The sequence below is a fragment of the Macrobrachium nipponense genome, chromosome 1 (genome assembly GCF_015104395.2).
Source record: "Macrobrachium nipponense isolate FS-2020 chromosome 1, ASM1510439v2, whole genome shotgun sequence".
In the NCBI taxonomy this organism is placed as follows: domain Eukaryota; kingdom Metazoa; phylum Arthropoda; class Malacostraca; order Decapoda; family Palaemonidae; genus Macrobrachium; species Macrobrachium nipponense.
The window spans coordinates 45,159,093-45,173,779 of NC_087200.1; the positions used below are offsets into that span (position 1 = coordinate 45,159,093).

The 14,687-nt window shown below is 38.9% G+C and overlaps 1 protein-coding gene across 1 annotated transcript; it reads right to left on the minus strand.

Annotated features, from left to right (window-relative positions):
- On the minus strand, positions 1 to 12,187 carry LOC135218764 (golgin subfamily A member 6-like protein 25). The gene is made up of 2 exons (XM_064255214.1): positions 11,828 to 12,187; positions 1 to 609 (listed from the first exon to the last, which is right to left on the minus strand). Exons 1-2 carry the CDS (start codon positions 12,185 to 12,187, stop codon positions 1 to 3), a joined length of 969 nt encoding a protein of 322 aa, XP_064111284.1.
- Positions 12,188 to 14,687: the final 2,500 nt, after the last annotated feature.

Consider the following 14,687-nt stretch of genomic DNA (forward strand, 5'->3'; position numbering starts at 1 on the left):
TCAATTCTGCATTTTTTCTTCCAGTAGTCTCTCTTTTATATTCACCCTTTGTTCCCATTCCTGCAACTTTTCTTGATCATGTTTCAGTTCTCCCCTTCTTTTAATGAGATCTAATTCCCATTGCATGAGGTTTCCTTTCCGTCGTTCCCGTTCTTTATGATATTCATCCAATGCCTTCTGCTGATCATCCAGCTTTTGCTGGTTTTCTTTCAGTTCCATCTCTCTAGCATACAGCTCTTGCTGATTTTTATGCAGCGCTCGCTGTTGTTCCACCAAAATCACGTTTTTCTCTCGGTATTGGTGCTTCTCCGACATCAATGCTTCTCTGTGCTTGTCAAGACCACAAGCAATGTGTTCCAGCTCCTTGTACTTATTATTCAATTTTTCCTTCTCTCCATCGAGGTATTGCCTCTCCTTGATGAAGGCTTCTCTTTCCTCTTGGAACTTTTGTTCTGTATGCTGAAGGCTGCTCTCAGCAGCAAATTGTGAGGTCGTGCTGAGCTCCTCCTTCCAGGCCTCGCTTTGGGTGGTGGGGACGTAATCCTCCCTAGGGGAGGTAACTTCTGAAGCCTCCTCACTGGGGATGATGTCCTCCAAAGTCGGAGCTTCCTTTTTTTTTTAACTGAAGGATTTTATTTAATGATTCAGAAATGCCTAATATATAAGTCATAAGCTATGATAGAGCCCTATAATCATGTTAACAAGCAATATTAATCGATTTAGTATTCAATAATTTATAAAGAGAAGTTTATTGCAGCATAAGAATAAATTTTAACATTAAAAAAGCTGCGCTACGCCACAGCCGAGTTTTAGTTGAGGGCATGATCAATAGAAGGCGCGCATTCTGACGGGTTGGATGGTGTTTTTTTTAATGGTATTAATAGTCAGTTTCCCATCTTTCGTGTATTGTCTTTGGTTCAGCCCCCGGGAAAGCTATGACGTCAGAGGGTTGCGCGCGCAAGCTTTTTACAGAGAATGATGTTGATTTAGCCCGCCTTATGCCAGCACGGGTTGTGCGAAGAAGGAATCTATTCTACTGCGTCAGCGAAGGAGCTAAACCCGGAGATTCAAGGCTCAGCATTTGAGTTATCATTATTTAACTTAGTTTGTGTAGTCCGCTTTCTGGCGTTTTACTCATGAACTAATTAATAATATATTATCTATTAGCATTTCACCTGACCATGTCAACCGCCTGCCGTTACTGCCCTGCTGGACTACTCAGTTCCCCAGCCCCACTCAATAGTATCTTCTTTCCCACCATTATCCCTACACTAAGGGGTCGGTTGCTTGATGTGCCTTTCCTTACAACATCAGGCATGGTTTATTATTTGGGAAAGGGGTTTTTACGACCGCATGCCCTTGCTGTCATCAACCACAGTTATTGGCGGTGGGCCTCGCCTTTGACTACATAAAAAGCCCACCTGCAAGGCAGCAGTTTCCTAGCCTTTTACTAAAAAGTAAGACTGCAAGGCAGCAACTGTCCTTTAGTCGTCTTTTACGACACGCAGGTTACGTGGTAGTATTATTACACCCTTACCACAGGGAAGTACCCACTCAATAGTATGGACAACATCAGGCATCGTAGGCATGCCCTACGGGCTTTGACTAGGGGCAGCTGGGAAAGGTGGATATAGATATTTGTAATAAGCTGAGGTATGAACACAGATATGGGGAAATATGTTGGTATATTCAAGGTGAATAAATTGTCGAGAATGGAGTTTAAGACCATAAAGTCTCTAGGTTACAGTAGGAAAACTCAGGATGAAATATAACAGGACTTAACTCTGTACTAATAAAAATGACATCTCAAACCATAGATCTAAAGGCAAGGGATTTCATGACCAAGCTCTGATATGTTTATGCATGATAACATACATAGAAAAAGAACATCTGAATTAAGGTGCCTTAGAAAATGTCGACTACAAGGAAATATGAGAAATGCAAAAGGAATGCTGAAATAAAAGACAATTTAAAGCAAACACAAGCTGAAGGCATGGATCAGACAAGCCACGAAATCATTGCTAGTTTATAAATTAGCCACCACCCCACCCCCAACGAAATCCTCCGCGATCTCTCGTGAAGGGTATGGCATTTCTAAATAAATAATGGGCGAAATGGTTTCTATACTGCCCATTTATTCATCAGGAGAGAATCACTCGACGAGAGTTACTCACACTCTCTAAAGTTCCATTAATCCTGTAAGGATAAACCCTCACAGGATGTAATAAAGGTTCGGATCCTTTCAAAAAACGCCGGAATTATGTTTATTTATGAAAATGAAGTATTGGAATAAAAAAATCGAGAAATACGTCACGGTAGGGAGCTGTAGCTTGCAAAATACTAAACAAATACATGGAATATGTTTACGTCAGTCTCCCCTTTTCAAATTCCTAAAAAAATGTTGAATATGGGGAAAACGAACTAGGAGTTGACTAGGGTATCCAGGAAAGGGAGGGGTGGGGGGTGTCCAGGCCCTTCCCCCCCTGAAAAAAATGCGTGAAAAACTTGTGGAAAAAATGAAGGGTAAATATGATATACCCCGTCGTTCAAAACCTTCTTGTCAAAAAGGGCTGAAATACATATGGCGATTTGGGGAATAAACTTGATGGATAAAAAGTTATTGCAAAAAAGTGGTTTATTATATACCGGAATCTGCACTTGATTTATGCAGGAACTTTCAGAAGGAACTGTTAGATTCCACAAATTCCTTAGGGAATTCTTCCACAAATTCCTCAGGGAATTCTTCCCTAACATCTGACAGGCTCAGTGAAGACAGGAGGAATGTGAACAGACAGAATAGAATGTTTGACTTGTTGTTCAGCATCTGACCTGTAGTCACAAGGGGATTTTCTCTCGCTTTAGTTAAATATTCTTTTTATAAGGTTATGCTATTTATGGGATAAATGCATGGACTAATTCAATGTCACTAATCATGTCCCATATATATGCATACATACATACTTCCATGTATATATGTGTACATACATAAATACATACACTTATATATTATTACTAGCTGACCAACCTGGTGCTGCCCAGGAAAACTCTGAATGACAACCAATAAGCACCCTCTCTCTCTCCTCCCAGACTCCCTCTACTCTCTCTCTCACTCTTTCTCACTTCCTCTCCCTCTTACTCTTTCCCTTTCTCCCTCTCTCCCTTCCCTGTTAAGATAGTTGCTTCAGTTACATCGTTCAGCAATTTTGACATTTTATATTTAACCACTTAACATTCCCCATTCCTAATGGGACTGAATTTGGACTTGATGGGCATCTCAGTAACTTTAAAAACTACGAATTAGACACTAATATCAGTAGTTTTCAGTTATTTTTTCATGTGTCCCCCTTCTCACCAAGTTCTCATCTCCCCCAATCCTATCTGGGCTGAAATAGGACTTGAGGGCATCGGAAGTGTCACAATTCATCTCAGCGACCCCGAAAACAATGGATTACACACTAAACCTGCTGTTTTCAGTCATTTTCAAATTTCAACCCTTCCCCCACCCCTCGCCTTTGCCCAACCAATGGTCCAATTTTTATTCTGTTTTCACCATGACCTTCCCCGGTTTGCTGTTGACTTATATTTAAAATCTCACCAAACTCAGTCAAGAAATATGGATTTGTATAGCATTCATACAAAACAGAACATTTCCTGGGGTTTTCCTATCTATATAGATATATAAAATATATATATATATATATATATATATTATATATATATAAATATATATGTATATATGTATATAATATATATATGATATATATATATATATATATATATATATTATATATATATATGGTATGTGTATATATATATTATGTGTGTGCGTGTGTGCTAGTAAGGTTATATTTTCAAAAAAATCAATAAAAGAGAAACAATGACAGACAGTTTTTCTCTCACTCTCGTTCAGCCAAGATTAAATCCCCAAGACCTCAAAGTATTTTCCATATCCTGCAACGCAAAGCAGATTCCACTCGAGAGGGATTTATTCCACAAATGTCAGCAACCTCCCTGACAGAGATTCCAGTGTGTGGAATCTTGCTATTACTGGGAATCGCCAAGCCTATTGACTTCAAAACAAGATGGAGAAGTGTTTAATGAAAGGAAGGTCTATGATGCTTCAAAGGGAATAAACCTTGTATACTTATTCGCGTACATATTACCTGCTAAGCTTCCTATGAAAAAGTGAAAAAACGTACAAATATATAAACGAATTATAATATATGTATTATATATATATAGTATATATATATATATATATATATATATATATATATATGTATATATATATTCTTTGTGTACATGGATGATACATTGATTGTAATACTACACTATACATTAAAAATCTCTTTAAAAATACGCTCTAAAAGTATAACATATGATTTCTGAAACAAAAATAACTCGTCAAAAAGATATATCTATATATATATATATATATATATATATATATATATATATATATATATATATATATATACATATATTCTTTGTGTACATGGATTATACATTGATTGTAATAACACATATACGTTAAAAAATCGTTTTAAAAATCGGCTAAAAGTATAACATATGATTTCTGAAACAAAAATAACTCGTCAAAAAGTAAAAAAGAGAGAGAGATATATATAATATATATATATGATATATATATATATATATATATATATATATATATATATATATATATGATATTAAGAAACTATGAATCTACGGAGTAAGGACATGGCTAGATTTAGAGGTATGTTTGACGAAGTGTATCTATGCCTAATTTATGAGGACTCCCAAATGAATCTAGAGTCCTAGAAAAAGTTCATCAAAACACAGAACAAGAAAATCTTTAAGCTTTGCCCAGTCATCTGGCAAGGGAGAATTTTCACTCCGAGGTCACTCAAAGTGCTCTGTTATCTTGGTCTTTAAAAGTTTATAGTTTACAAAGTTTTGTTCAAACTTAAAAATGAGACAAGTACTTCGAGAAATCAAACCCCCATCGAGTGCATATTGTCCCCCCCCCCCTCTCTCTCTCAAAAATCCTCTTCTAGAATTTCTAAAGGCAGAAGTCACCGCAACACTAATTTAGTTTTGACACAGTCGAATAAGACCACTAATTCTGCAGGCCCACAATAATATCAGAAAAATGCAAAACTTTTAAAGATAAACATACTTCATCAGTGGTGTTTAATAGTGGTATCTAAACCTTATCACATTTTCCAAAGGCAAGAAAATATACCACAGGACTTCCGTTCAACAAAACAAAGCCACTATAGGTCTCGTCTTTACCTCTATCAGTACTAAAACCATTAGCATTAAGCCTACTGAACACGTCAGTGGGTAGAGCGTGAAGCCTGCACCCCATTCCATTGTGAAAACCGGACGGTAGAGATTTCTGGGTAGATAAATAATAATACAGATAAAAATAATAATAATAATATTGTTACCTTGAATGTAACGTAAACAAGGACATCGTCAGTATCAAAACACGGGTCACAAAACAAGGACTACTATGAGATTCAGGGCCTCTGTAACACGGTTTTTTCGCAATAACTTTTTATCTATGCATTTCATAAATATAACGCTTATTCAGAATACATTTTATATCAACACATAAATTTTGAGTGTATTCTGCACTACGTAGGTTGAATAAATTTGGTACTTATAATGTAAAAGTGACCTTTTTTGAAGACGGGCCAACTTACTCAGAGAAAAGGTTTCGAACGCACTCGTTACGTAACTTATGACATCATTTCTTCCCTCTTTCTCGATGGATGATTGGCTATACGTAACGAAGGCTAAACCTCTGGCAACAATGACATACAAATTTAAATACAAGCAAAGCAGTACACCTTTATGAACTCTGGAACCTCCCCACTGATAATTGTCATAATGAACAAACCAACAAAATATGTTAATAAATACAAAAACACTTCGATTATTAGTCTAACTCCCAAAATAAGTTTCCAAAGAAATTACAGTCTACTTTATAGGTCACAATCAGATTGACAAGATGTAGGGAATAGTTGGTAATTACCAAAAATATAGTAGACAAGCTTGATTTGATAACTGCTATATCCAATGTCAAGCAATTTTTATTTATTGGCTATCTACCTATTTACTGAAAAAAATAGCCGGTACCGTATATTGGCTTTAAACCTTCACCAATAATTATCGTCAGAATGGTGACTTCATGAGGCTCCACCCACTTTCGCCTCGTTATAATTCAGGATAACACTGAAGGCTACCATAGGCATTGTTGGATTAGAAAATTTAACTTCTGGCTATAAAAACTAATTTCTCGAGTAGTTGTAAGAAGTGCTAAATGATCCTCAAGGATCCCAGTAGTTGGTTTAAACCGGTTTAATTCATTTGATATTACTGCTTATACTGTTGCTGGCCACTACTTGCTACAGTAGTAATGTACCTTACGCTAGCGCTGATACCCCACCCACATCTATGTATCGTTCCGCCATTCATAAAGTCTTTGGGTTTCAGAGCCGATGGCATTTCTGTCTGGTGGATGGGCGGGGCAACATTTAGTCAAAAGGTGTTTGTTTACCTTGCTTACGTAATGAATGTTTTTCGACTCTTGGCTCGTAATCATTTGCCATGGCGTCGGCTAGATCATTTTTACTCTATAAAAATGAAAACTATCGGGTTTAGGTTATTGATAATGCTGACAAAATTTGTGTGTGGTTGTAAAATATACATATGTCAACTTTCAGTTACATCCGATGCTTTGACAAGGAGCAAAGTCCAAAAAACCGTGTTACAGAGACCCTGAATCTCATAGTAAATTGTGCGATGTCAGTCATGGAAAAATTAAGTATATCATAGTTTTACCAGACCACTGAGCTGATTAACAGCTCTCCTAGGGCTGGCCCGAAGAATTAGATATTTTTACGTGGCTAGGAACCAATCGGTCACCTAGCAACGGTACCTACAGCTTATTGTGGGATCCGAACGACGCTATATCGAGAAATAAATTTCCATCACCAGAAATAAATTCCTCTGATTCCACGTTGGCCGAGCCGGGATTCGAACTTCGGACCACCGGATTGGCAGCCGAGCGGGAAAACCACTCGCCATGGAGCATGGATTGAAATATATGCATCATCAGTCACAAAACAAGGATTGAAATATACGTCGCCAGACGCGAAACAAAGATTGAAATACACGTCGCCAGAAACGAAAGAAGGCTCGAAAGATTCGCCGTCAATCATAAGCTCCCTTCTGAAAGTCCCACAGAATCTTCGAAACTGCTCTGGGCAACCGACGGTCAGCAGAAAAAGTAAATAAATAAATAAATAAATAAAAGGGACACGAAACCCTTCAAAGCTTCAAAGAACTTCCATCAAGCTAATGCGATCCCACACCACAACACCTTCCTCAAAATCCTTTGATGTGGACGTCCAGGAGGTTTCAATGCTCTCTCTCTCTCAACCTCCAGGTGGATTTGTTACCGACATGAAAAGGAGGTTGGCTCTTTGATGGTTTGGAAAAACACAGGCGTTCTCCAGTCCTCCTCCTTCCTTTTGTTTGGCTTGCAAGTACTGTGGGATGTCTCACGGACTTGAAATACAACCCGCGACGGAGGTACGAATGAAATGAAGAGGAAGAAGAGTCTCCTTAATAATTCTCAGAACTCACACATGAGTTTCTCTTTCATTCTCAAAATCATTAGAGAAGTGCTATCGCCAGAGGGGGGGAGGCGTTTTCTTGAATTATTTTTCATCTCATCTTCAATAACGACTCAACAATGCTTGTTTTAAAATTCTCGCTAAAGAAAGAAGTAAAAAATTTTAAATTTTACTGTAAAGGCCTGTCCACACGATCGGGCCTGATCGGCGGAATTCCCCTTCCCCTAAGAACGGGCCACCACTTGACGGGCAAAAACCGTCAAATTGCCCGATGGGTCTTGTAGCAAAATCACCATGGTGGTGCCCGATGGCTTGAACTTCGACCCTGGCAGACGTACGTTAACCATATACATTTCTTGTACTGAGCCATTCTTTGCACCATATTCTCTTCTTTTTCATCACACAATGCAATTATCATGCTACACTACCTTCTTCTTTGCGGTAGGCACCATGTTTATCGTACCGCACTCAACACACATACTGGCATCGTCGGGTACGCCCACCTCTCAATTGCCTCACCTGTGTGGACAACATTCACAGGTAAGCTCGCCAGAATTTGCCCGTTAACCCCGGAGCACGCCGATCAGGCCCGCTCGTGTGGACAGACCTTAAAATGCCATGAAAATGTTCTAAAACACCAGCGTTTTTTAGAATTTATCATTATTCTACAAAAAGTGGCTATCAGAGGACACACTAAGAATACAGGTGGGAGGTTTAACCTAGCGCTTAGCTAAGCTGGAGAAAGTCCTTTCTATAGTTAAAAAAATAAGAAGAATAAAAAAAAGGATATGTAACTTTTTCTCACTATAAATAACTGCGATGAACTATTTTTCCAAAAAATATATAGTTTAAAATTAGGCTATTGTAGCTTAAAATGTAATAAAATTACGAAACAGAGAAGAATACTTCTACAGAGAAACTGTTTATTAATATATTCTTTACCTGTCTGTGTAAAGTTAATATTCATGGTATTGCAATCATTTCAAATTGTTTATATTTAGCGTATTAGCTCTTGTTAAGTGACGTGTTGAAGTCAGTCAAAAGGAAGATTTCTGTTTTACGGCTAAAAAAATATATTGAAGTAAGAGGTATAAACATTTCTGTACATTATGAGAAACTCCCCCTTTTCCTTGCTACAGAATTCAGAGCTATTTATCCAAGGCAACTGCACGGTAATACGGTTACCGTACTTATGCACACACACGCACTCACATATATTTATACTTATAATATTAAAGATTCTTTTTCAGTATAATTCCAAGAAAACGAATACAGTTAAAATCTCTCTTTCTATCTTCGATATATACATAACATATTTATCTATGTATGTGTATATCTTATCATCTATATATATATTATATATATATATATATATATATATATATATAATATATATAATATATATTATATTAATATCAATCAATTGGAATCTGAGTGCCAAGATATAGAAAAAATCAATCACAATAGATCACTGAAAAGAAAAGCAAAGGAACACAATATATATATATATATCTATATATATATATATATATATATTATATATAAATTATTTTTACCTACTAGACAAAGCTTCACCGGAACATTTAAAAATAAATGAAAAAAATAAAACCAGTTTAAAAATAGACGCCTGGAGGATTACACAGCCTTCTATATTTTTTTAATATTTTCGGAATTCTCTAAAAGAACGGCAAACAGAGGGATTAATGCCAGTTGACATTGTCTTTGTTGGTAAAGATTCTTTTTCAATATAAATTTTAAATGAACAGTCAATCTCTCTCTTCACACACATACGGAGAGAGAGAGAGAGAGAGAGAGAGAGAGAGAGAGAGAGAAGAGGGGAATATTTTGAGTCTGTTTACATACTTTATTCTATTATTGTCATAATATTCTTTCATACAATAACGATTTATTACAATATCTATATAAATATAAGCAAATGCCGTCTCTTCACAGGTCGCTTATTTAAACTGGTGTTATGCTTTACCCCCGAAACTATAATAGGGTCCGTAATGTTCCGTTTTCTGATATACAGAGCCGTGCCTCAACGAGTGCCATTGTATCGTACGCGTGTTGAAGACTTGATTTCATATCGTACGAGTATTGAAGACTCGTTGTTATATTGGCGTTTGATGTTACTGAGATAAAGTGTGTGTCGAAACTGTATGTGATGATATGAGGCATAATAATTATTCTCTGCCTTTTAATTCTAAATACGGTGCTTAATTCGTGTTTTGGTGTGAGAGTCAAAATGCCAGACACGGAACCTGAAAATAAAGCTGAGGACCCACAGATCCTCTGCATCCCCTCTCACCTTCTAAAACCGCGATATCTCAGGTGATATAGCTGCCGCCATCCTCAGGGCAAAATACCGCGTCATGGTTCCTGTGGGCCAATGTACATTTCCGTGTAACCAAAGTCACGAGGAAGTGTTTAATAAAATTACACCGTGGCTAGAGGTGCAAATGGAAAAGATCAAATACAAAGACCTCCGATGCTCATCGAAATATACTCCATGCCCGTCCCAGAGAGCCTAATGCACCCTGGACCGATTGACACAAGGACGCCTGGGAAGAACTACGAGGTCTCCTGATGCAGCTGGACTGCAACGAATTCAGCTAAAGAAAGGAGATCAGCCTGTTGCGAGAAATATTCCTGCGGCGTCTTCCTCAGGAGGTGAGGCCGCGAATTATGGAGGCAGACACACTGCCAATGGAGAAATTTGACAGCATTGCGCATAAGCTCCACGAGGCCATCAAGGCCTCCAAGTGCGCCACAGCACCCGCAGCATGCAGCGTGAAAGAAGAGAACGTCGAGGAGGGGGATACATCCGCAATATACAGAAAAAAGGCGCCGCTGCAGCTGCAGAGGATATGGACGAATCCAGCCTGGTGTTATTTCCACTGACAATTCTGAAAGAACAACAGAAACTGCAGAGCCACCCATAGCAGCATTGGCCGCAAACAACAGGGAATCCCAACCAGTAGGATTCTTCATCCACAACGCGATCTCGGGGTGCCGAATGCTGGTAGACACGGGAGCTATGCAGTCTGTCTTTCTGCCATCGAGGGAGGACCACAACCACCCGCCCTACGCCACGGCCGCACTAGTAGCCGCAAACGGAAGACCCATCCTCTCTGTAGAATATCCATTCTGGATTATAAGTACAAGTGGCCCTTCATCATCGTGGACGTCAGGTTCCCACTACTGGGCGCCAATTTCTCGCGCAACCTGCTGCTACCGCCTGCTTGCAGCCGGCCTGGGAATGCCCGCCCGCTGTATGTGCTGCCACGTTGTCCAAATACAGCGACCTCCTGCATGAATTCCCAGAATAAGGCCAAGCATGGCATCTACCGCCACATCACCACCACGGGCCCGCCAACACATGCTAAGTTTCGCTGCCTGCCACCCAAGAAGCCCATGGACGTCCCCCTCCACATGGTGAAGAAACCAGATGGTTCCTGGACGCCCTGTGGGGACTATCGTCGATTGAACCTGGTAACAAGCAAAAAAAAAAAAAAAAAAAAAAAAAAAAAAAAAGCGAGCAAGGACCCCCACATTCACTTTAAACAATCCGGCTGCCAAATTTGCCCTCGTCTCCAAACTTTTTCCTAGCTAATGTCTCCAACCGGCACACAAATAGACAGACTCACCAACATTCATTCTCGCCTCCTCAAAATCATTCTTCCTCCTATACCTAACACTACCCTTTACTCTCTTTGACTGTTCCACATTCCTGACTTTCACACTCTCATATGGCACATTCCCTACACTCAGCATTGCCCCATACATAACCAACAAAAATCGCGTCAAAAAGCTTCCTAACTCTCTTGTTCAAACTCTCTTGTTATCCCCATACTTAGCCACACAATACTTCTCATACTCTCTAAAAAGTCCCCTACGTGCCTACTACCATATTCCTCGTATTGTGCACATCGGGGTACCTCTCTCATATACACCAACTTTTGCACACACTTCCTGATCACTCTCACTCTCACTTTCGCTACTCCCATTCTGACCTTTCTCACCCTTTTCCGAATACGACGAATCTGTTTCCATACTCACATCCATACTTTTAGTCATACCTTTCTTACCCTTCCTCTTCCTACCTACCAACTCCCACTTACCACTGTCTAAATCACTCTCATCCTGCACCTTATTCTCAACTCAATTCTCATCTTCGTTCATTCTCTTCTTACCCTGCCACCATCCTTACTAATCTTCTTCCCTTTTGCCCTTTCTTTACTCTCAATTCCCTTCTTAACCTTCTGCTCTGATCTATACCTAATCTGTACCTTCTTTTTCTTCTCCTCATTTACCACAATCATATCACTTTTCTCACTCACACTCTCATCCACTTGTTCTTTTACTTTCTTAATCGCTCCTGGCCCATCACAAGAACCAGGAGACTTACCTCCGACAGCTCCCCCTCCAATAAGACCCTTCATCATCTCTTGCACAGCATTCATCATCAATCCCAACTTCTCATCCATCTTCTCAACCATCCGCTGTTCGGCCTCTTTCACTTCCTCTTTCATTCCCTCTTCTGCACTCCTCATCATTCCTCTAATCTCTTCTAACTCCCTCTTATACTTCTCACAGTCAAGCCTCAGCCACTCATTCCATTGCTTTCCCAACTTCCCTCGCCAACCCCAGCTCCTCCTTCAACCTCTCTACCTCACTCAATCCGTCCATCCTGGCTTTTCATACAAACAATGCACCAACCGTCCCGTCTCGGCCACTCTAGCAGTCCCTGTTCGGGTGCCAAATATTAATGTGGCAGACAAGCTAAAAAAAAAAAAAAAAAAAAAAAAAAAAAAAAAAAAAAAAAAAAAAAAAAAAAAAAAAAAAAAAAAAAAAAAAAAAAAAAAAAAAAAACAGCAAGATCCCCCACATTTACTTTAAACAATTCGGCCACACTTTCCCCTTTACGTTACTTTTAAGTGCAGGACAGTTGGTTCAACGAAAACTATAGACAACAATTTCACACTTTCGTACTTACCATTTATGACTGTCTTCAGGGCAAGAAGCTGTGCTGTGCACTGAATAAGGTCGTCGAAACGCAACCGCCGCCGAGATTCACAAAACAAAACAACCAACCGAATACTACAACCATACAATAACTCAACAACACAATAAGTCACTGCACAGACGAACACCAACAACATCAAAACGACAATGTTACAAGTTCACACACAACCACTCACAAACAACACCAACAAATCACAACAGCTCACCAACAACTCACAACTACAATAACTCGTATACAACTCAACAGAAACTCACAGGCTAAACAACCTTCCAACACACAAGCACAACGAATTCAACAATATAGGCACAGCAACTCTAAGCATACGATATCAACAGCAAATCAAACAAGAATTCAATCCAGAAACACAACACAACTGACCATTAACAATATCCAAGACCGCTGCCAAAAACGCCTGTCCAGTACAGACACTGATCCAAGACTGACTCGGCAACCGTGCCAGTAGACAACCCAAAATGATCGCCCAACAAGCAAACCATCGCTAACTATCCACCCTCCACTTACACTCTTTCTCTTTCCCTTGACAGCTCGCTCACTCACACGACCATACAGCAACACCAAATATGACACACAACATATCAAACACATGAAAACATTTGAACTCCCAATTATCCCCGACAATTACAAACAACCCAACGACGCTCTCTCTCTCTCTCTCTCTCTCTCTCTCTCTCTCTCTCTCTCTCTCTCTCTCTCTCTCTCTCTCACGCAAACCTCGAAGACGTCAGATGTAACTACCATATCACTCCTCCATAGCCTGATTATTAAACCTCTGCCAACCATGCAGGACCTGACGGAGCCTTGCACAGCGCCAAAATATTGACGGCCATCATCACGCCGTTCGGAACACATGCATTATTTAATCATTCATTATTAGTCATTAATAATTGTCTGAGGAGAGGGGGCTACTTGTAAATACCTTCTTTACCCACTAATCACGATCTTGTATCCCATCTAGATTGTAGAGAACTGTGTGGAAGACCTTTACCCACTAATCCCAATCTTGTATCTCATCTAGTTAAGCAGCAAGAATGACATGTATATGTTTGTATATAGAATTTCCTGGCCTTTCCGCCGATATATAATTCACTAATGTAAGTCCATTATGTCTTTTGTCATTACCATTTTATTAACTGCAAAGAAACAAATTCTTCTCTATCTGTGTGTGAGTCCCAAGACTCGGGGGTTGGGCACTCTGTTTCCGTCCGCCCACTTCTATGTAGTATATCGCATGCCCAGGTAATAATTCAGCAGTACTACTCAGTTCTGTTTCATTGCGACCTCAACTTCAAACTGACGATAACTGTATTTTAAGTCAGCTTGTTGTAGTTGAACTGAAAGAAAGAATCTAGTAAAAATTTTTGTTCAATGAGGAGGAATTTTGCATGAAAAAGGACATAAAAAATTCATAAATGTGAAAAATTTTAGGAGGTAGGAAATAGAAAACAACAAGAACAATAAAGACAGAAGAGGCTTGATGAAACTGAATGGAATCGCATTCAATTCCATTAATGACCGTAGCTTAATGATTTGTTATTTACCATTTCCTGCCACTATTTATCTTAACTATTTCAGAAGAAGAAATTCACAACACAAAGGAATTCCTTACTAATTTAGAAGGAAATTTCTCCTTAGGTTGGAGGCGGTGTGTGTAGAGGAAAATGGATAAGGGCAGGGGTGGGAATACAATTGTTATCTTTGCTATTCTATCGTCCCGTGGGCAAACTTAACATTTTCGCATAATAGGTTAGCTCTTACTAGAGATATTTTATTGTTATCTTAAGCTAGTACTAGTGTTAACTTAAAATATCTATTGCTAGCTTATTCAACCTTGTTGTACTTTAGGATAAAAAGTTTGAATATTGATATGCAATAAAATAGGTTTTTTTAATGTTTCTCGGAAAAAAAATATACATAAGACTTATGGGCAGACTGTTTCTTTTAGATTTATTTTCATTTTTTCTCTCGGGTAAAAGGATTCAAGTTACTAAAGAGCACTGTAGTTACAA

Bases quoted from the DNA above. Each gene is read 5' to 3' on its own strand.
- LOC135218764 (XM_064255214.1), bottom strand. From the start codon at position 12,187: ATGAGGAGTGCAGAAGAGGGAATGAAAGAGGAAGTGAAAGAGGCCGAA. The intron at 610-11,827 runs GTAAGAAGAGAA...TAAAAAAAAAAG, and splicing joins TTAGTAAGGATGGTGGCAGG to GAAGCTCCGACTTTGGAGGA.